This window comes from Podarcis liolepis, assembly GCF_965112155.1.
Source record: "Podarcis liolepis genome assembly, chromosome: 2".
Lineage (NCBI taxonomy): Eukaryota > Metazoa > Chordata > Lepidosauria > Squamata > Lacertidae > Podarcis > Podarcis liolepis.
In genome coordinates this window covers 34,100,721-34,122,612 of record NC_139555.1, presented here as the reverse complement: position 1 = coordinate 34,122,612, position 21,892 = coordinate 34,100,721, and the positions used below count along the sequence as shown (strand labels likewise).

The 21,892-nt window shown below is 44.8% G+C and overlaps 1 protein-coding gene and 1 long non-coding RNA gene across 3 annotated transcripts in view; one reads left to right on the top strand and one right to left on the bottom strand.

The window, feature by feature from the left end:
- Positions 1-21,892, top strand: part of FDXR (ferredoxin reductase) — a 38,478-nt gene that overhangs the window by 2,576 nt on the left and 14,010 nt on the right. Inside the window, exons 1-5 of one of the 2 annotated variants that reach the window (XM_083487188.1) lie at positions 840-1,284; positions 5,553-5,662; positions 18,291-18,386; positions 20,127-20,249; positions 21,357-21,470. In XM_083487188.1, the coding sequence (XP_083343314.1) occupies positions 1,182-1,284; positions 5,553-5,662; positions 18,291-18,386; positions 20,127-20,249; positions 21,357-21,470 (546 nt within the window). In that variant the 5' untranslated portion in view covers positions 840-1,181. Of the gene's footprint in view, positions 1-839; positions 1,285-5,552; positions 5,663-18,290; positions 18,387-20,126; positions 20,250-21,356; positions 21,471-21,892 lie in introns of those variants that run through there. The other variant, XM_083487189.1, reaches the window with a different exon arrangement.
- On the bottom strand, positions 4,178-5,658 carry LOC310699463. Its single transcript, XR_014522098.1, has 2 exons — positions 5,548-5,658; positions 4,178-4,445 (listed from the first exon to the last, which is right to left on the bottom strand). It is a non-coding gene; the product is annotated as an uncharacterized lncRNA (long non-coding RNA).

Below are 21,892 nucleotides of genomic sequence, written 5' to 3'. Positions count from 1 at the left end.
GCAGCCCTGTACAGTAGTACCTCGGGTTACATACGCTTCAGGTTACAGACGCTTCAGGTTACAGACTCCGCTAACCCAGAAATAGTACCTCCGGTTAAGAACTTTGCTTCACGATGAGAACAGGCGGCGCGGTAGCAGCGGGAGGCCCCATTAGCTAAAGTGGTGCTTCAGGTTAAGAACAGTTTCAGGTTAAGAACGGACCTCTGGAACGAATTAAGTACTTAACCCGAGGTACCACTGTACAGGGAAGTTTTTTTACGTTTGGTGTTATTACGTTTTTGTATATGCTGGAAGCCTTCAGAGTGCTGGGGCAACCCAGTCAGTTGGGTGGGGAATAATAATAATAATAATAATAATATCCACAACAACAATAATATAGACTGCCTACATGCAATTTGCACTTCTGTATTGTAGGGCTCCACATTTACGTTTCACATCTAGTGGTGTACGAGAAAGCAAATCTATTTTGTTCCTAGCAAGTGAATTCATGCATGCTGTCTGCAAATTATATGGCTCAGTGAGCGATGAGGAAGAATTAGTATGGACCAGGGTGGATTAAAGCCCTATTACGAGGCAGGGCTGCTGCTGCACATGGACAGTCAATTGTCGACTCACTGTTGAACAGAATACAACTCGGGGCTGGGCAAGTGTGGTTATTCCCCATCATCGTAGCCATAGGCGTTGCCAGGATTTTAGTTACGGAGGGGAAGAACCTCAGATTTGTATTGATTTTGATTTATTGGGGGGGCACCTACCCCGCCCCCTTGGCTACGCCCATGATCGTAGCCACCTTTACTTATCAATGCTTCCCATGCAGCCCCCTCCTGCACACACGGGGAAGAATCGATACCCCTTTTTTGCGGAGGATGCACCGTAGAGTTCCGCAGCCCACCTGGCCAAGGCAGGAGAGGCGCATACCGTCACGTGCTTCCTCCTGTGGCCGCGCTCTGAACTTCCGGGTTGGGCCGGTCCTATGCTAAATAACTTGCGCTCGGCGCGATTGGCCCTCTGCTGACCGAGGGGCGGGACGAGAACGGAGCCGTCCGGCGGCACGTGGGCGGACCCACGCTAAGGACGTGCCCCTCGCGCCCTGCGATTGGTCGCGGCGTTCTCCGGGCGAGAGGAGACTAAAGCGGCGGGACAAGGCGCCGGGGTTCGATGCTGCCGCACTGCTTGCCAAGATGAGCCGAGCCGGGGGGATCCTTCGCTGGAGGAGGGCGAGCGCGCTCCGCTCTTCTCTGCCTAGCGGATCCCTGGCGAGAGAGCGTCCTTCCTCCGGAGCCGGTAAGCGGGGCAGCTGGTGGGATTATTTTTTTGGGGGGGGGACCCTATAAGTGGGGAGCGTCATTTAATTGCATGCTTGGGTTGTTCTTAATATCAATTAAAATTCTATACCGCCCGACGGTCACAGGGCGGTTTGCAATATAAAAAGGCAAAAGATAAACGGCATAGCAAGAAACGAAAGCGATACCTCGCTCCCGATCTGCTGAAAGACTAAGGTAGAAGAACGGAATCGTAGAATTGTCGAGTTAGGAGGAACCCCGAGGGTCATCCAGTCCAACCCCCTGTAGTACAGGAATCTTTTGCCCAGCGTGGGACTTGAACAGACAACCCTGAGATATTAAGAGTCTCAGCTTTTACCAAGGGAGCTGTCCCAGAACTTGGCTGTTTGGCAGGGTGGAGAAACAGGGAGAGGGAGGCCCCCAAGTCCGGGCCACAGGGAATGTGTGTGTGAGGAATCTCAGAGAGTCAGCTAGTCCAACCTTCTGCAATACAGGAATCTTTTGGCCCAATATGGGGCTTGAATCCACGATCCTGAGATTATTATTATTAATAATAATAATAATAATAATAATAATAATAATAATAATAATTTATTTATACCCCGCCCATCTGGCTGAGTTTCCCCAGCCACTCTGGGCGGCTTCCAATCGAGTGTTAAAAACAATACAGCATTAAATATTAAAAACTTCCCTAAACAGAGCTGCCTTCAGATGTCTTTTAAAGATAAGATAGCTGCTTATTTCCTTCACATCTGAAGGGAGGGCGTTCCACAGGGCGGGTGCCACTACCAATAAGGCCCTCTGCCTGGTTCCCTGTAACTTGGCTTCTCACAGTGAGGGAACCGCCAGAAGGCCCTTGGCGCTGGATCTCAGTGTCTGGGCTGAACGATGGGGGTGGAGATGCTCCTTCAGGTATACAGGACTGAGGCCGTTTAGGGCTTTGAAGGTCAGCATGAAGTCTCATGCTCTACCAACTCTGCTATCCCAGCAACAGCAGGAGAAGGGGCGAGATGGCGTCCTTATTGGGCGCACCTGAGGCTGTAGGCCACATGAGCTTCTGTAGGCACCTGAGGCTGTAGGCCACATGAGCTTCAGCCTATGCTGCTGCCCCTTTTGGTAGCACACCTCCAGAGGTGTGGCGGTTGAAAGGCCAGTAGTGTGGGTTGCCTGTGTGATCTGCCCAGGCGGTGCTTGATGCTACTAACCCCCAGTGCGTTAGAAGGTGCTACTTTCTCCCACCGTTGTTAGTCCAGAGTGTGGGAAGCCAACACTGGCATGGATACTTTGAAAAAGTGTTTGGTATCAAATTCCTTGTTGGTGGCTACTAGTCAGGGTGGCTGCTATTTATGCTCTCACCAGGACCAGAGGCACTATGAGGGGTGAGGGCTGTTGTGCTCATGTCCTGCTTCTGTGGGTTCTGGTTGGCCACTGTGGGAACAGGAGGCTGGACTAGAGAGTGAGAGATCTTTTGTCTGATCTTGTCGGTTTTGTGGCACTTGGAGTGTGTGCAAACCAGGGTGCACCAGAGATTTCCTGCATTCATCTGCAGGGGTGAGTTTGGGGTTAGGTGCAGCATTACTGCAATTGGACATGGCGCTGCTGTTCTGTCTTAGGTAAGGTACATTTCATGGGCATCTTAGAGCCGTGGGTGAAGCACAAATACAGTGGTACCTCAGGTTAAGAACTTAATTTGTTCTGGAGGTCCGTTCTTAACCTGAAACTTATTAACCTGAAGCACCACTTTAGCTAATGGGGCCTCCTGCTGCTGCGCCGCCGGAGCACGATTTCTGTTCTCATCCTGAAGCAAAGTTCTTAACCCGAGGTACTATTTCTGGGTTAGCAGAGTCTGTAACCTGAAGCGTCTGTAACCCAAGGTACCACTGTACAGGCATTTTCCAGGTTCTAGTCTACACTAACTACCACACTGGCTTCATAGAGTACTTCTGCTAAGGGGAAGCTATATAAATTAAGTTGATAAATCAATATGGGGAAAGCAAAATGACACTGAAGTATTTTCCTTGAAGCTGGAAATTGGATTGTTTCATTGGATGCTTTAATATATTGTAAACCACTTTGAGATTTCCCCCTCCCCCTTTAAACTATAAAGTGGTATATAAATGCTGGTGATGATTATAATAATAATTAATAATAAACCTCACTGTTCCCCCGCCCAGTGGCACCTAGATGTTCTGCTGTGGCAACCTTACCTTAACTCAGGTTTAAGGAACCATTTGGTGGTTAGCTTAAACAGTGGAACATTGGTTTTCGAGCGTCTTCGAAGTTGAACATTTCAGTTTTTGAATGCTGAAAACCCGGATGTAATTGCTTCTATTTTTGAACGTTTCGGAAGTCAGTCAGTTTTCCGGAATGGATTATGTTTGAAAACCGAGGTTCCACTCTATATCTGATTTTCTAACACTGCTGCCAAAAAAGGCCTTGAGGGCTGCATGTGGCCCTTGAGCTTTGTGTTGAACCGCCGTGCTTCCAGATGGTTGTAGGCCTACACAAAGTATTCCAAGGGCTGCGAGACTGTATTTAACCAAAGCTAAAGTTTACACAGTAGTCTTTAGACCGCAGACACAGGTGGGGTCAGGCTCAGGTGGGAAAGCTATTCCCCTTCTTAGTGGCAATGCAATGGCGTAGGGCAGGCACGTCCAACTCCCTACAGACTGTAGCCTTATGAGACTGCGATCTACTCCCAGTATAAAACAACTGGCAGTGATCTACCCATTGTCATTGAAGAGGGGGAACCAAAGTTGTTGAGCTTTTAGGGTTTGTTGAGAGTTGTTGAGCCTTTTTAGTAGAAGATGAAAGTTGAACTTTTTGGGGGGGGTGTCATAAAGCAGTCAAAAACAGCCACAGGTCTAAAGAGGAGACAAAATGATACAGACAAGTATCTTAAATGACCGCCCATCTCACGGACAGAATGAGCATTGGGGGGGCGAGACTTCCTACACAATTCTTTTTACAGCTGGCAATCAAAAGGGAGCCCCCGAGGATCGACCTATCGATCACGATCAACCTGTTGGACATTGCTCTGTAGGCCGCAACTTCTGGAGGTCCCACCGGTTCTCAATCTGTTTTCAAGCTTCTAATGTTGGCCCTGGTTGGAACTGGAATACAAGCTTAGGCAGGCTGTGGATCCAAGCAAGTCTAGCAGTTCTGAAGCAAGTAATGCTTACGCAACCCAAACTGGTAAAAAACAACAACCCATAAAATATCAGGGACAGTTCATCAAAATGTTAGACTCAGTGACGTGCTGGGGAATAGGGCTATCTTTGTACTTCACAGTGTAAAAATTATCAGTGACTGCCAAGGTCTTTGTAGGCTGGGGGGGGGGGGGAGGAAGGCTACGATCTCTAGACCTTCGCCTTTTTGATTAAGTCACGTGTGGTAACTGATGAGCTTTGGCCTCTGGATTGTATTGCTGTCGTGAATGGGGATGAGAGTAAGAACCCAGTTATTTGTCATGGATAAGCAAACTGTCAAGGATCATGGGGGAAATATAAAATACAACAGTGCAAGCCCATGCAATGTGGTGACTGGTGCTCCCCTCCCCCCCCAATATAATAGGTAGCTCATTATCACCATGAGGTTGTTACAATAAGTGTAAGGCCCCCTCTAATTCCTTTGACATGCATTTTGTGGGTATATTGGATTCACAGCAGCTTATCCAAACTGTGCTGATAACTGCTTATAGGAACAATTGTTGCTATTTTTTAAATTAACTGGTAGAGTTGGGGATGCTTAGCAATAAAGGAGGCACTAGTTCACTTTCCCCTATGAGGGGAATAAAATTCACAGACACAAGAATAACATTTTTTTCTATAAGTTAACTCTGAGCAAGGATGGCCAGAGCAGGGGATGGTTGGGGAATCAAAAATATTGCACACTTACCACTCTGTTCTTCTGTGCTTCATTCTGCAAGCTGAATCAACCAATAGTGGTGATCAGCAGGCAAGGCTAGAGGTGAACATGGAAACAGTGGGCCATAAGCCCCCTTGTTGTAAGGGGGGGGTCTTCTTCCTGCCCCACTGTTTCTGCCACTTCCACTGGGTTTGGTTCTGCTTTGTTTGCTGGTAGCCACTTGTGACATCAATCAGGATGGAACTGAAGGGGTGTGTATATATCACTTTTCCAGTGATATAGTATTTTTATTTTCCAGGCCAGGTGCGCATTTCTGTAGCTGGATTGAACCTACCAGCTATGGACCACTGTGGTTTTTGTTTTTTTGCTTTTTGTGTGACTTCTCTGTTGTCTTCACCCCAGTTTTGATCTCAGGAAACAAGAGGCTCCTTTCTACAGCCAAGACCGAACCTCGGATATGTATTGTAGGCAGTGGACCTGCTGGATTCTACACGGCACAACACCTTCTGAAGGTAATTGGCATACTTACAAAGGCAAGAGTGGGGCTTCTTATCTCGGCTGTGGCTTCTGGAAGCAGGAGCTTAGATAGCTCAGTCGGTAGAGCACGAGACTCTTATTCTTAGGGTCACGGTTTCGAGTCCCACATTGGACAAAATATTCCTGCATTGCAGGGGGGTTGGGCTAGATGACCTTTGTGGTCCCTTTCAACTCTACTATTCTATGTCCTGGAGTGTCAACACAAGGGGGCTTGTGAAGAAGGCGCAGCAGAGACTGTACTTTTTGAGAATTCTAAGGAAAAACCATCTTCCGCAGAAACTGCTGCTTGCCTTCTATCACTGTGCCATTGAGAGCGTGCTCACTTATGGCTTATGTGTGTGGTACGGAAGCTGTACTACCCGGGACAGGTTGGGGATGTGCAGAGTTGTTAAGGCAGCAGAGAGCATTGTTGGCTGCCCACTCTCCACCTTAGAGCAGATTTATGCCACAAGGTGTCATAGGAAGGCACTGGACATAGTAAAAGATCCATCGCATCCTGGTCACTGTCTCTTCGAGCTCCTGCCGTCGGGACGGAGATACAGGACGATGAAGACAAGAACAAGCCGTCTTAAGAACAGCTTCTTCCCCAGAGCGATCTCGGCCCTGAATGGGAAGCCTGGACTTTGAAAGTCATCTAATCTTCCTTGCTGTTTTATACTGTATTGTTTTAATTAGTGTTTTTATAGTTGATTTGATTTTGTGTGGAGTGCCCTACCTGGGTGGATGGAGCAGCCAAGTAATTTCGTTGTCCCCGAGAGGGGGCAATGACAATAAAGATATTATTATTATTATTATTATTATTATTATTATTATTATTATTATGACTCTTATTTGCTGGCAGTGATTATCCCTGGAGGTTGAAGAATTCACGTAATACATGTGTTCCAAATTCTCTCTTTGGGGCTTTGACAGCTTATCATGTGGAAAGGAGGCAGCAAAGGACTGCAGTTGCTCACTTCATTATATTAATATCCAAAGCTTAATGGTATTATAGTCGTACCTCGGCTCCTGAATGCCTTGGGAGTCAAATGTTCCGGCTCCTGAATGATCAAAAACCGGAAGTGATCCGGTTTTCGAACGTTCTTTTGGAAGCCGTTTCCTGCAGCCAATCAGAAGCTGTGCTTTGGAAGTCAAATGTTTCAGAAGTCGAACGGACTTCCAGAACCGATTCTGTTCAGCTTCCAAGGTATGACTATTAAGTGATATGAACATCCATATGGAATGCAATCATGAAGCAAGAAAGAAGTGGGGGAGCAGAAAACTCTGCAAAAGAACAACCTTAAAAAATCCCTTTTTCATCTTTTAATATCTTTCAGTAATGGAACCAGGAACTTTCTATTAATTTTACTGTTCATGCAGCTGACATGACTACGTATATAGACACAGACTAATTAATTAATTTGGGAGGGGGTGGAGAAATGAGCACCTGGGACCCTGCCGTGTCGGCGGTTCTCCACACAGGGCATTTTTGTGACATTCCAGTGCCGGTTTGCTAAAATGTGCTATTCTGTCACCTTTGTTTTGGCTTCGCGGCTGCTTTTCCGCTACTCTTATCATGATGCCAAGGCCTCTGTTGGCTAAAGCAGAAAAAAATGTGCACAAAGGTCTAAGCAACTTATACATAAGAGACCCAGACATGGCATAGTGTCTTCCTTTTTGATCCATCATAGCTCTATTGCAGGCATAGGCAAACGCGGCTCTCCAGATGTTTTGGGACTACAACTCTCATCATCCCTAGCTAACAGGACCAGTGGTCAGGGATGATGGGAATTGTAGTCTCAAAACATCTGGAGGGTCGAGTTTGCCTATTGTGTGCATGAAACATACCAGAACTTTGAGACATGATGGATATGTAGGCCTAGCAGGGCCCAGATGAGCAAGAACAAGGTTTCTTAGCTCAGCCAGTAGTGCAAAAGACTCTTTAATTTCAGGGTCATGGGTTCAAGCCCCACGTTGGGCAAAAGATTCCTCCCTTGCAGGGGGTTGGACTAGATGACCCTTGTGATCCCTTCCAACTCTTCTAGGATTCTTTTTAATGTGCTTAAACTGCTGAAGACCTGAGTAGCTGAAACACGTTTGGAGAGTTGGCATTTTAGCTCGTTTCTATATTATTGGGTATTTTGGTGGCTCTGTTGTATGTTTGTTAGTGAAACGCTTAGGCAAGCATTAAAATACAAAAAACACATAGTTATCTATTTTTGTTTTAGATTGGAATGTTTTAGGGCCAATTGTTTTTCCTTGTGGTTTGATTTAAAACATTCTGAGGTCCAGCGCCGAGGGCCTTCTGGCGGTTCCCTCGTTGCGAGAAGTGAGGTTATAGACAGAGGGCCTTCTCGGTAGTGGCGCCCGCCCTGTGGAACGCCCTCCCATCAGATGTCAAAGAGAAAAACAACTACCAGACTTTTAGAAGACATCTGAAGGCAGCCCTGTTGAGGGAAGTTTTTAATATTTAATGCTGTATTGTTTTTAACACTCTATAGGAAGCCGCCCAGAGTGGCTGGGGAAGCTCAGCCAGATGGGCGGGTTATAAATTATCATTATTATTATTATTATTATTATTATTATTATTATGACTGGGTGTCTGTTGAATAGTACCTGTAAGATCACTGGCAATTAGTAGCATTTCCCCTCTTTGTGTGTGTCTGTGTATAAGTCCCTGAGAAGCAGATACAAGGGTTTACTTTCTGTACCACGTAATAGGATAAAAAACAGCAACAACTGCAATAGCCATTCCCAAATAATATTTTTTTTAAATCCATCCTCATACGCTAGTGTGAGCAAAAATGCAATCCTGTGCATTTAGGCTCAGTTCCTTGGTGCTTACTGTGCATGTGTAGAATTGCAACCTTCCTCTCTTAACTGGACACTGTTAATAGCAGGTTTTTGGTGAGCCTCCTTTCGTGGCGGCTCCACAGATAATAACAGAGAGAACCCTGTGTTTGTCTATTCAGAAGTATGCCCCATTGAATTTAGTAGGACTTACTTCTGGTTAAGGGTCTATGTAGGCCTGCAGCTTTTCTGCAGAGGGATTCTAAACTAGAAAATTTCACACCCACTGTCTGAAATGCTTAGCAGATCTTGGCCTTAAGCCTTGCATGAGATTGCAAGTTTTGATGGTGGAGGCGATTCCTTTGATTGGGACAACGCTTTGGACCCGAAAAGAGAAAGCAAGCTTCACACAACTTTTTTTTTTTTTTTTTTTGCAAGGGTGATTAGATCCAAATAGTAAAAAGAAAAATGGATTTTCTGTGCTTGTATATAGCCAGGTCAGGTAGGTTAATTAGCACATCAGAGACTCTTGGAGGGATGGAAATCTCTCGCTGGAAGGCCGGTTCAGAATATGGAAGAGACTGTAATTGGGAATAAAGTGTTCTGCTTCTTGCAGTACTGGATGTGATGCTGTTAAATTAGGATCACTCTTCTCTCCCCCGCCTCCACTGCTATCCTTTTGAACTTCAAGAGCTCTCTCTCTCTCTCTCTCCCTCTTGGTTGAAATTGGGAAAACAATGTTCCTGTTGCTCGCCCTCAGCCGCAAAATTCGACTGTGAAGGATAATCCTGAAAGGCATAACAAACTGATCCTGGAATGGGTGCCAGCGTGTTCAAGGGCATCGCTCTCCCTGCTCAGGGCGAGCTCTTGATGTGTGGTGCTAGTGTAGCTGAAACTGTGGGTCTCTGCAAGAGTAGCTCTGGCTTCCCCAGCCTTGTTTTGTGTCCTGCGTTTGTGTCAAGGCTTGTAAAAGTCCTCCGGCCTGGCAGTCCTAAGACTGGCTGTGGAGGAATGTAACATCAGGTCCTCCACTGCACCCAGACCCTGCTGGCCACAAAGGGTGTATGTGCATGTGCATGCATGCTTCTTTCGCTGCGCTAGCTCCACGTTGGTGTAGCAGAGCAGGGGCAAATATCAGTCTCCTCTCTGGGGGTGGAGGAGCAGCTTTGAATTGCTTTGCCCTGCTCTACTGGCTTTTGCCAGGTACAGTTGGGGCTTGGGCAGGGGCAGGAATATCTCTACCTCATCTTAACCCCCTACTGCTCATGGAGTTACTACTGTGGCTTCAGATTGTCAAAAGGAATTTGCATGCATTCCTATCTTGCCTTAGGAGGCATTCTCAGGGAGAAATTCTGCGTGGTGCTAAGCAGATCGCTCCCGTCACCGCAAACATTTCTGCTTGCCTAATGGGACAGTTTTTACCCTCTCCTCCCTGCTGTGTGCTGTTCTGGGGGTTCTGCCAACCCACCCAGAGCCAAGGCCAGTGGGGGAGGTGGGGCAAAGGCCTGTTGTGCTAGCGAAAGCCCTTCCATTTGTGGGGCTTTGTTAGTTGAGTCCTACCCACAATTTCCACTGCCGACACGTTTTATCTTCACAATGACCCTGTGGGGTAGGATGGAGACTTGTGATTGGCCCAAGGTCACCATGTGAGCTTCGTGGATGAGTCGGGATTAGAACCCTTGACTCTCATGTCTTAGTCCAGCACCCCAACCACTGCGCCACACTGGCTTTCTAATACGCTGTAATGCGGGGGCCATGCTGAATTTGCTACAAGCCAACGTTAAATCTGTCCTCCACATTTAAAGCTTGTTTTCAGTTGATTAAAGTCTCGCCGCTTCCTCCTGAAGAACCATAGGGATGGAGACTTCCGGTCGGTGCCAGCGCTTAATGGCGGTCCTACCTCCGAGCTCCGGAGAAGGACTGCTTCGCAAGTTCGGGTCTTACCCGCTACGGCGAGCGGGGGACCCCTAAAATCCCAGGCGCTGAAGCCTGAGAACAAGGAGACTCGGTGGGCACCTTTGCGCCCCCCGGTACCGTGAAAGAGCCTTTTTAAAGGCTACGGATCGACATCGGGAGTGAGCGCGGTGCTGAGAGTCGCTACCCAGCCTGCGAAGTGAAGCCGCGTCGCCATAAGCGGAGAGCGCCGATTCCTTCCTGAAAAGAAAATTCGGACTGAATTCCCGTGAGTAAGAGCTGGAAAATATTCGGGACCCTTTAAATTTTGAAAATTGGGCTAAAAACGGGGAGATTTAAATCAAGGAAGTCTGCCTCCCCCCGACTGCATGAAAGTGAAAGCAACGGAACTCTAAACTTGCATCCGTTGAAACTCGCTCTTTGATCAGCTAAACCGGACATTTAGACCTTTGATCTCCCCTCTAGCTAGCAAGGCAGAGGGGAGGTGAATGAGATTAATAATTGCACGATTTAATTGAAGTAAAAATCCTCTGCTGTCTCACCTATTGAAAGCATGAAACGGCTTGCCTCTTTTAGGACACTGAACTGACTTTTTCCTGCAAAGTGATACTGTGATACAAAGTTTTCACAGTGCCTGGCTACAGTACATTATAAGAAGAAACAGTATAAATTGGGCAACTGTGGCAATTTGAAGTTATAAGTTTCTACCAACATTGACTTTGACTGTGTTAATCTCCTTTTTTACATCTTTGGGCATTCTCCTTTGTTTTCGTATTTGGATATTCTGTTCTATGGCCATTTTGATTTGCTCCCCCTAGAGGATAAAGTAAAGTCCGGCACGGCCTAAGACGGTGGAATTTTCCAACGGGGAACAGATCCCGTGGGAACTGACCTTGACATGAGTGGCTCACAAGAAGAGATAGTCACAAGAGCCAAGACCAAGCAACAACAACAACAACAGCTGCAGCAGCAGCAACAGACAAAGAAAAGAGGCTCAATTTCAGGCGTAACAGCCGGATCAGCAGGAACAACAGGACAAGAAAAAGGAACAGCTGCCTCTATGGAAGCTGTGACAGATGCTCTGCTCAAGATAAACCAAACTTTGGAGTCTTTGACAAAACAGACTTCAGAGAATACACAAAAATTAACAGAAATATCAGTAAGACTAAACCAGAACACAGAATCTATAAATAAATTGGTGGAGGAAAACGCTACCACACGTCAAATTGCCGAAGATGCTAAAGCTACTGCTGGAGAGACACAAGAGAAATTAGAGCCGATTGCTAAGAAGGTTTATGAGCATGATGCAACCTTGGCCTTGTGGGACTTACAGAGAAAAGAGAGAAATTTGAAATTAAGACTGATTCCGGAGAATGAAAGAGACAATCTTGTGGAATATCTGACACGGGAGTTTGTGGATTGTTGGGACCTTGAGGAAGAGGAATTTAAAATCACGACAGCTTTTAGATTGGGTAAAAAGCAAGACAGAAAGACCCCGAGAGACTGCTTGATCACACTCAGATCCAAGGAGGAAAGAGACAAAATATTAGGACTACACTTTGAAAAGGCCTTGCAAATTGGAAATTCAGCTGTACAGATCTTTAAAGACATTCCAAAATATATTTTGGATTTAAGAAACTTCTACAAGGATTTGGTTCTTTTGTTAAAGAAAAATTCCATCCGCTTCAGGTGGGAGTTCCCACAAGGACTGTCATTTGACTATAAGGCAAAGAAGGTGAAAATAAAGACAATTCAAGATAAGGACAAATTTTTGGCAAGAAATCAGGAGGACCTGCAGAAGGGGACTGTGGATGTACTTGCAGAACAGAGGAGAGCACTAGAGATTTTGAATCTCTCGATTGGACAAAAACCACCACCATCAGAAGAAGAGCAACAACTTGGAGCTGTTGGAGGAGTTCTAGAAAAATAATAAGATGGCTCTGCAATTCCTTAGTTGGAATTGTAATGGGCTCAATGGGCCCTTGAAGAGAAGACAAGTATTTCATATATTGAACAGAGAACAATTGGACCTGATATGCCTGCAAGAAACTCACATAACTAGAGCCCACAGGAGACTACTTATAAATAAAAGGCTAGGACAAGAATTTATCTCATCAGATAAAGTTAAGAAAAGAGGAGTTGTAATATATGTGAAAGAGAAATGGGCCCCAAAAATGATATTCAAGGACGAACAAGGGAGATACCTGGCAGTGGAGATACAAATACAAGGAGAAAAATTTTTAGTGGTTGGAATTTATGCACCAAATGAAGGCAAATCTGACTTCTTTAAGAGACTTCATGAAACCCTGACTGACTATTTGGATTACAATATGATAATCATGGGAGACATGAATGGCGTGGTCTCCACTAATATGGACAAGGCACAAAGACTAACAGTTAGTAAGGAAGGGAGACTTCCTAAGACTTTTTTTGAAATGACAGAAAATATGGACTTGATAGACATATGGAGAACAAGGAACCCTCTGGAGAGAGAGGGAACTTTTTTCTCCCAAGCAATGATGACCTGGACCAGAATCGATCAAATTTGGATTACTAGTGGTATGGCCCCAAAGATTAATAAAGTGGAAATCTGCCCAAAAACTTGCTCCGACCATAACGCCGTGAAGATGGAGATGAAACTTACAATAACTGGTCAATTTAGATGGAGAATGAATGACACCCTCTTTCGAGATAAGGAGATCCTCACGAAGGCCCAAAAGACTCTAAAAGACTATTTTGAAATAAATCTGAGGACCGACGTGGAGAAAAGAGTGATCTGGGATGCAAGTAAAGCGGTGATGAGAGGATTTTTGATTCAACAAAATTCAATAAAGAGGAAAAAACAAAATGAGAAAAAAGAAAAGATTTTGGAAAAGATAAAGGAAGGAGAGAGAAAATTAAGAACAAAACCAAAGTCTCAGGACATTTTAAGAGAGATCAAGTTATATCAAACACAATATATGGAATTGATGAACCAAGAGATTGAATGGAAGATAAAGCAAATGAAGCAAAAGACTTTTGAATCAGCAAATAAATGTGGCAAACTTTTGGCATGGCAACTGAAGAAAAGGCAGAAATTAAATACAGTTACAAGCCTAGAGGTGGATGGAAAAAATATATCTAAACCCAATGAAATTAGAAACTGCTTTCTGAGCTACTTCAAAAAACTTTACACTCAAGGCCCGCAAAATGAAGAGGACATAGACAAATTCCTTGGAAAATATGGACTACAAAATATCTCTCATCAAAGCAAGATGGATCTGAACCAGAGAATCTCAGAACAAGAGATAGAGGCTGCCATTCAGAATATGCAATTGGGCAAATCTCCAGGACCAGATGGACTGACTTCCAGATACTACAAATCGCTGAAGGAATGGCTGACTCAACCATTGAGAGAAGTTTGTAACGAGATCCTTGAGGGAAAAAGGGCACCTGAATCGTGGAAAGAAGCATATATTTCACTCATACCAAAGTCAGAGACTGAAAAGACCCAACTTAAGAACTACCGCCCAATATCATTGCTTAACGTGGATTACAAAATTTTTGCAGACATTTTGGCAAAAAGACTTAAAAGAGTGTTGATGGAGAAGATCCATAAGGACCAAGCAGGCTTTCTCCCTAAAAGACACCTAGCAGACAATGTAAGGAATGTAATAGACATTCTGGAAAAGCTAGAGGTGAATATAAACACTAAAGCAGTACTGATCTTTGTGGATGCGGAGAAAGCCTTTGATAATATTTCTTGGAGTTTTATGAGGAAGAATCTTCATGGGATGGGGGTAGGCCAGGGTTTTGAGAATGGTATGGCTGCAATATATTCTGAACAAAAAGCTAAACTTATTGTAAACAATGTTGTGACTGAGGAACTTAAGATAGAAAAAGGAACACGACAGGGGTGCCCAATTTCCCCATTACTTTTCATTTCAGTTCTGGAGGTGCTGCTGAACATGATAAGAAATGACCAGCAGGTTAAAGGTGTGCAGGTCGGAGCTAAACATTATAAGTTAAGAGCGTTTGCAGATGATCTAGTATTGACTTTGCAAGAGCCAAACACTAGTACGAAAAAGGTTTTAGAAATAATACAACAGTTTGGCCAGGTAGCTGGATTTAAGTTGAATAAACAAAAAACTAAAGTTTTAGGGAAAAACTTAACAGATATGGAAAAGGAGAAATTTCAAGAGGAGACAGGTTTGACAGTGGTCAAGAAGGTGAAATACCTAGGGGTTTACTTAACATCTAAAAATGTGAATTTGTATAAGGACAACTATGAAAAATGTTGGTCAGAAATTAAAAAAGATCTAGAAATATGGTCAAATTTGAAATTGTCAATGTTAGGCCGAATCGCAGTGATCAAAATGAATGTATTGCCTAGAATGTTATTTCTGTTTCAGACCTTGCAGATTCTTGACAAGATGGAATGTTTTAAGAGGTGGCAGAAAGATATCTCGAAATTTGTCTGGCAGGGCAAAAAGCCCAGAATTAAATTTAAAATATTGACAGATGCTAAAGAAAGAGGGGGTTTTGCCCTGCCGGACTTAAAATTGTACTATGAGGCAGCAGCTTTTTGCTGGCTGAAAGAATGGATGCTCCTCGAGAACACGGACATTTTGGATCTGGAAGGTTTTAATAATGCTTTTGGTTGGCATGCATATCTTTGGTATGACAAAGTTAACAGTGCCTTTAAAAATCACATTGTCAGAAAAGCACTGTTTAATGTTTGGATAAGATATAAAGATCTATTGGAAAATAAAACCCCTAGATGGGTGTCACCAGTGGAGGCTAAAGCAGTGAAGAAACTCAATATGGAGGTCGGATGGCCGAAGTATTGGGAAATTTTAGAACAGGATGGAGATAAGTTCAAACTACAAAGTCATGAGAAATTGAAACATAAAGTACAAAATTGGTTTCAATATCGCCAAATAGTGGAATTTTTCAAACAGGACAGGAAAATCGGTTTCCAGGTGGAAAAATCAAAATTAGAAACCGAACTGTTAGAACCCAATACTAAGAATTTATCTAGAATGTATAACTTGTTGCTGAAATGGAATACACAGGATGAAACAGTTAAATCGGCTATGATTAAGTGGGCACAGGATGTTGGACACAACATTATGTCAGCTGACTGGGAATGGTTATGGAACACCGGCATTAAGTTTACGGCATGTAATGCCTTAAAGGAAAACATTATGAAAATGGTTTATAGGTGGTACATGACCCCAGTCAAGCTGGCAAAAATTTATCATTTGCCCGATAACAAATGTTGGAAGTGTAAAGAGACTGAAGGTACCTTCTACCACCTTTGGTGGACATGCCCGAAGATTAAGGCCTTCTGGGAAACGATCTATAATGAAATGAAAAAGGTACTGAAATGTACCTTTCCTAAAAAACCAGAGGCCTTTCTCTTGGGCATTGTCGGCCAATTGGTGACAAAGAAGGATAGAACTTTTTTCATGTACGCTACAACAGCAGCAAGAATACTCATCGCAAAGTATTGGAAGACACAAGATTTACCCACTCTGGAAGAATGGCAGATGAAAGTGATGGACTATATGACATTGGCCGAGATGACAGGCAGAATCCGTGACCAACGAAAAGAGACGGTGGAAGAAGAATGGAGAAAATTTAAAAGTTATCTTAAGGACTACTATAAACTTAATGAATGTTAAAATGTTGTGGTTTTCAGAAACAAAGGGGTACAGGGATATAAGGTTAGAACACAAAAGAGGACTAAGATGACAGAGATTGGAAAGTAATAATTGGGAGTTGTTTGTAGAATTATGGACATTGGGATGCAGAGAGGGGGGGTATGGGGAAGTCAAAGAAAAGAGGTTTATGAAAATATGTTTGAAACTATACGTGTATGTTTGTCTTTTTAAGTGTTTGTTTGTTTTTCTTAAAAAACTCTGTAAAACCAATAAAAATTTTATAAAAAAAAAAAAAGAAGAACCATAGGGATGGTAGTTCTGTGAGTGCTGCTCAGAGGAACCCTAATGGATCAGACCAGAGAATCATCCGATTCTCGCAGTGGCCAGCCAGATTCCTGTAGGAAACCTGGAAAGAGGACCTGCTCACAAATTCCCTGTCCTTGTCAGCTGGTATTCAGAAGCATACTGCCTCCAATGTACTGCTAGTTCGTAGGAGCCACCAGTCATTTCACAGAGCTACAGAATGGAACCCAGTGTTGTGTGAATGGACTTCAGCCCACGCAGTGGGACTTCACCTTTCTGTCCTCCTACCACATGCTCCTAAAATCTGCTCTGGCAGATCCCCCAACCCTGAGGACATGGAGGGGAGAGGAGAGAGGTAATGTCCCATTGCGGGAGTCGAAGTCAAGTCCACTTGGACACAAACTGCTTTTGAATACAACCCCATCAATTCCCAGGGTTTTGGGTTTGTTGTTGGATTCCATAAAAGCTGTCTGGTGGGAGACATTTTGTTACCTGGTGGGAAGCATCTTTAAATGCATAGTATAACCGAATTTTCAAAGTGTGTGCCTACTTTAGATTCTAGCCTCCTTCCCAGAGTTCCCACTTCTGCTGAAACAATGGCAGTGTTTAGATTTGCCCCGCAATCCCCAGGCAAAGGATGATCAAAAGCAAATAATTTACCAGGTCGTGAGGGAAGTCTCTCCGAGAAACAATAATGTCCCCATAGTTCAAAACCTTGCATACATATTTATAACTGAATCGAGGTCTCGTCCCTTTGCCAATCTGTATTCCAATAACAGGCAGCTCTTTGGGTTAGAAGGTGGCAATTGTGATGAGCTGTTCTGTATTGTACTGTTTAGCACGTTCCGTTCCGGAGCTCATCCACGAATGGATGGTTCCAACTGGTTCACAAGTATCTGGTAATTAAGTGAGATCTATTGTAGTTCCTTTCCTAACAAAGCAACCCTGAGTATGTTTACTCAGAACAAATCCCATTAAGTCTGATGGGATTCACTCCCCAGTATTTGGGACTGCGGCCTGCCGCTTGTTAAATACACATTATGCGGCAATGAATAAAGAGCACTAAGTTTTAAGAAAAAGGCATTACATTATTGGAGCACGGTGGCTGTGTTTTGGACGTAACCCTGAACTGTAGCGTTAGTGTTACGTGATTGTGCATCAGGCTCTTTCCTCCTCTAGCACAGTTGCAAGGTGAAGATCAGAAGCTTTCTCTTCAGTTTCCTACAAGCCGCGGTTGTGTGTTACAGCTAAACCTGGACAAACAGTGGTCAATCTTATCTATGCTTGAGGGAAAGAAGCCAACTTCAAACTGTGGTTTATGATCCCGTTTCCTAAGTGGTAGTTAAGTTTAGCCACAGTTCCAGGTTCTGGCATTACAGAAAACCACAGTAAACTGAAAACAGAAGGGAAAGCTTTCAAGCTCCTCCTTGTGGCTGCAGTAAAGGAGGAGAGAACCCACATTTCCCTGGTTTAGGCAAGAAGACCTGTTCCGAGATAAACCTCTGAAAAGTGGAATGTTTGAAGTTGCTAATTGTAATTGAAGTAAATTGAAAGTGAACACATAGGGATGTTGGGTTCTGCTTTGTGAGAACTCTAGACCAGGTGGCTGCATCGGTCCTGGGAACTCCCAAGATGGTGTCAGTGCTGACTTGAAGTTGTTATGCTTTGATCCCCACCAACTTCATGGAGCCTTCTAGATACTGCCATCATCCAGCAGAAGATGTGGGTTTTTTTAAGGAAGTAATGTAATCCATGGGTGGCGTTCACAGCAATTAGTGAGTAAGTGGAACTCAAAACTGTCTGTTCAAAAAGTAAAAATAGGAGTTGCATTAAGCTGCTGCAACAGCAGCTGTTGCGTATGACCTGTTTCAACAATATAATAGCTTCAGTCAATTTAATTTCAACTTTTCCTCTGTCTCCTGCCCTACCGCTATCAGTTACATGTGTTAATCCAACTTAATTTCCTCCCTAGCACCACAAACTGGCTCAGGTGGATATATATGAGAAGTTGCCTGTTCCCTTTGGCCTTGTTCGTTTTGGAGTAGCTCCGGACCACCCTGAAGTAAAGGTAAATAGTAGCTTGGGAACATCTCTCTCCTTAAAACCAACCTGTGCTTTTCTAGATATCGTTAACCTCAAGCTCCTGTCAGTCCCAGTCAGCGTGGCCAGTGATCTGGGATGGTGGCAGCAGCAACACCTAGAGCAGGGATGGCTAACCTATAGTCCTCTGGTTGTTGTGGAACTGCAACTCCCATTTGCCCCAGCCAGCATAGCTGAGGGTGATGGGAATTGTTGCTAAGCAACACCCGGAGGACCACAAGTTGCCACGCCACTGATCTAGAGGGGCATAAGTTCCCCACTCCTGCTTTAATCACTCTTTTCTTTCTTTTCTTCTCCATGAAATGACACAGATGCCTGTGAGCCAGCCTGGCACTCTGGGCAGGATTTGGGGTTTGGCTGTGGGGAAGCACAGATTCATATCCTTGCTTAGTGGAGTATTGAACTCTGTAGCCTTGGCCAAGTCGCCATCTGTCAGCCTCCCTTACCTCACAGGTTGCAGTGAAGCCAAAATGCTGCTGTGAGCTTCTCCATAAAAGAGTCGAGACAAATGTGGATCCTACAGAGTAGTTAACAAGAAGTAGGAGAGATCCCGGGCTGAGGGATCTCATGCTGAACAGGGAGGAGCCACTTGACCTTTGCAAAATGGAGAATTGGAAAAGCTGCGAGCACCTGAGCCGTTTTGCCTCGTCTGCAGTTTTTTTGGGGAGGGGGGCATCTTAGGTCATAGGAAGCAATATTCCTCCTTATGGCATGAATCCACTTCCTGGGAAGAAGCAGGCTAGACCACTGGCTCCCCTCTCCACCGGTATAGTAAAGGGAGCTGCACAAGTCACATAGGTATTGTAGTGGAAGGAAGAAACATCCTAGAGGTATGAATTTGGGGCAGGATGGGTAAGTAATAGCTAGGATCCAATTGCTAAGCTGAAGAGAAAATCAGAGTAGATTCTGTCATTGGTTGAGGGACTAAGGGCAGCTGGGTTGCACATATATTTGTACTTAAAAGGCAGGGATCAAATGATGCTGCTGAGGTTATGTAACTTCAATAATTGCTACCTGAATTTGTCCTCTTCCCTCCACATTTTTCCCCCTTCCCCTTTTGTGCCATGTCTATTAGATTGTGCACCTGCAGGCAAGGACCGTCTTCTGTGGGCAGGTGCTTTAAAAGTGGTAATACATGCAGCACTTGCATTATTTCCATTGGTTTAGATTTCTTCTTTGCACTTCACCTTTTGATTTTGCAGGATTTTCAATGGAAAGCAATAGTATGGGTAACTAGATTTTTGGAGTGGTAAACCCTGATGTCTGGACAAGGTCGTTGCTAGCCTGCCATTGTTTCATTTTTTTGATAAAATGCTTGTAAATGGATGGGTGAGAAAGCCCACATTCCCCCCTGTGAATACAGCACTTGAAATCCTCCCCTCCCCCGATCTTTCTCCTATGACTATACGCTGGGGGACGAAAAATAAATAAATGTACCGTTTTAGTGAAACTGTCTGGCCTTGTGCCAGGTCATAGATAACAATGTTGTTTTAAAATGAGATGTTCTCGTCGGTTGTCAGATAAGAGTCTTGGAAGAGGCAGCATGAACCAGAGAGCGAGATGCTGGCTTAAATGCTGCAAGGTCATTGAGGACCTTCATTGTTCTCTGGCCTGACTCTGGTCTCCTGCCTGGGTGCTGTGGGAGTTCTCTCTGCATATGTGGGAACACGACTTCTTCTGACCTCTCCCTTTTGACCTCTTGCAACAGAACGTGATCAACACCTTTACTCAGACGGCACATTCCGACCGCTGCTCCTTTTACGGGAATGTGACTGTGGGGAAGGACGTAACCGTAGAGGAGCTGCAGAAAGCGTACCATGCGGTGGTTTTGGTAAGTGTGCTTGGCTCTGGTTTTTAAGCGGGAGAATCAGTGGCAGACCTGATCAGACATGGGTTTTTCAAAGATATATTGGCTAGGTCAGAGTTGTTGGACTATGTTTTACCTTAGTCCAGGTGTGCCCACTTCTCACAGTGTCCATTGCTAGGTCCCTAGTTATTTTTTTCCTGGGACTGAAACCACAAAGACACATTTTTATATGTGTTAGAAGCCGCCCAGAGTGGCTGGGGCAACCCAGCCAGATGGGCAGGGGGTTAAATAATAAAGTGGTAAAGGTAAAGGGACCCCTGACCATTAGGTCCACTCGTGGCTGACTCTGGGGTTGTGGTGCTCATCTCGCTTTATTGGCCGAGGGAGCCAGCGTACAGCTTCCGGTTCATGTGGCCAGCATGACTAAGCTGCTTCTGTTGAACCAGAACAGTGCACAGAAACGCCGTTTACTTTCCCGCCAGAATGGTACCTATTTATCTATTTGCACTGCGTGCTTTCAAACTGCTAGGTGGGCAAGAGCAGGGCTCACCCCGTTGTGGGGATTTGAACTGCCAACCTTCTGATCAGCAAGACCTAGGCTCTGTGGTTTAACCCACATTGCCCTTCATCTGTAAAGTACTTTACTACTGTAAAGTAGTAGTTGTTAAATAATAAAGTTGTTGTTGTTGTTGTTGTTGTTACACTGCCCCCTAGTGACAGGAACCATTTGAAATACCCAAATAGAACCACTTTGCTTCAGTTCTGACTGTTGGGAACTGGAAAAGCTCCCAGAGTACAAAAAAGTCCCATCCAGAAGTTGGAAAACAAATTGCTGGAGGCTTAGAAGTTCAAAATGCTCAAGCCGTCCATTACAATCAGATAAATGTGAGTGTGAGATCTCGGCAAAAGTCCCTTGTAGCACACTAGAACTAAGGGAGAAGTAACATTGCCGCTCTGCCAGGATCTTGACAGTCCTATGGTCATCGTGGTCTTCCCACCTCCTTCTCTGCTGCAGATAACATGAGAGTAATTTAAGTGGGGGAAACCCATCACAGTGTTGCAGAATGTTGCCAGCCACTCCTCCCAGCTGTGCTGCAAAATGTACATGGATTTCCTCTCTTTCCCCTGCAGAGCTATGGAGCTGAGGACAATCGGACCCTGGGGATACCAGGGGAGGACCTGGCCGGAGTTTATACAGCCAGAGCCTTTGTGGGGTGGTACAATGGCCTGCCTGAGAACAGAGACGTAAGGAGAACGTCGTCCCCCTCCCCCCCGGCAGCCTCTTCAGGCTTTCCACATGTTCCAGAGAAGCCATCCAGCTTCAGATTAGTGGCTGGCTGAAAGGCCTGCAATTGGAAAAGATTAGCAGACATCAAATTAAATCCTCCTTAGACTTACAAATGTGAACAATTTGCACGTCCGTAAGAGGGGATTAGCTGGCACCCTCTCTTGGAGGTGCCATGAGGAAACCTAGTAGGGGCATTTTTCTACTTTGGGGAAGGGGGTGGGGTGAGAAGTGGGGGTATGTCCAGTGGGGCATTTCCCCCACCTCCAACCCCTGTTTGAATGTAGGAAATAAAAGGATTGGGCTGTCCTGTAACCTGTACGAAAAGCTTTGTTATCCCAATATTGCATGTGGTGGGGAGGCTTGGGAAAGGTGGCTTGCC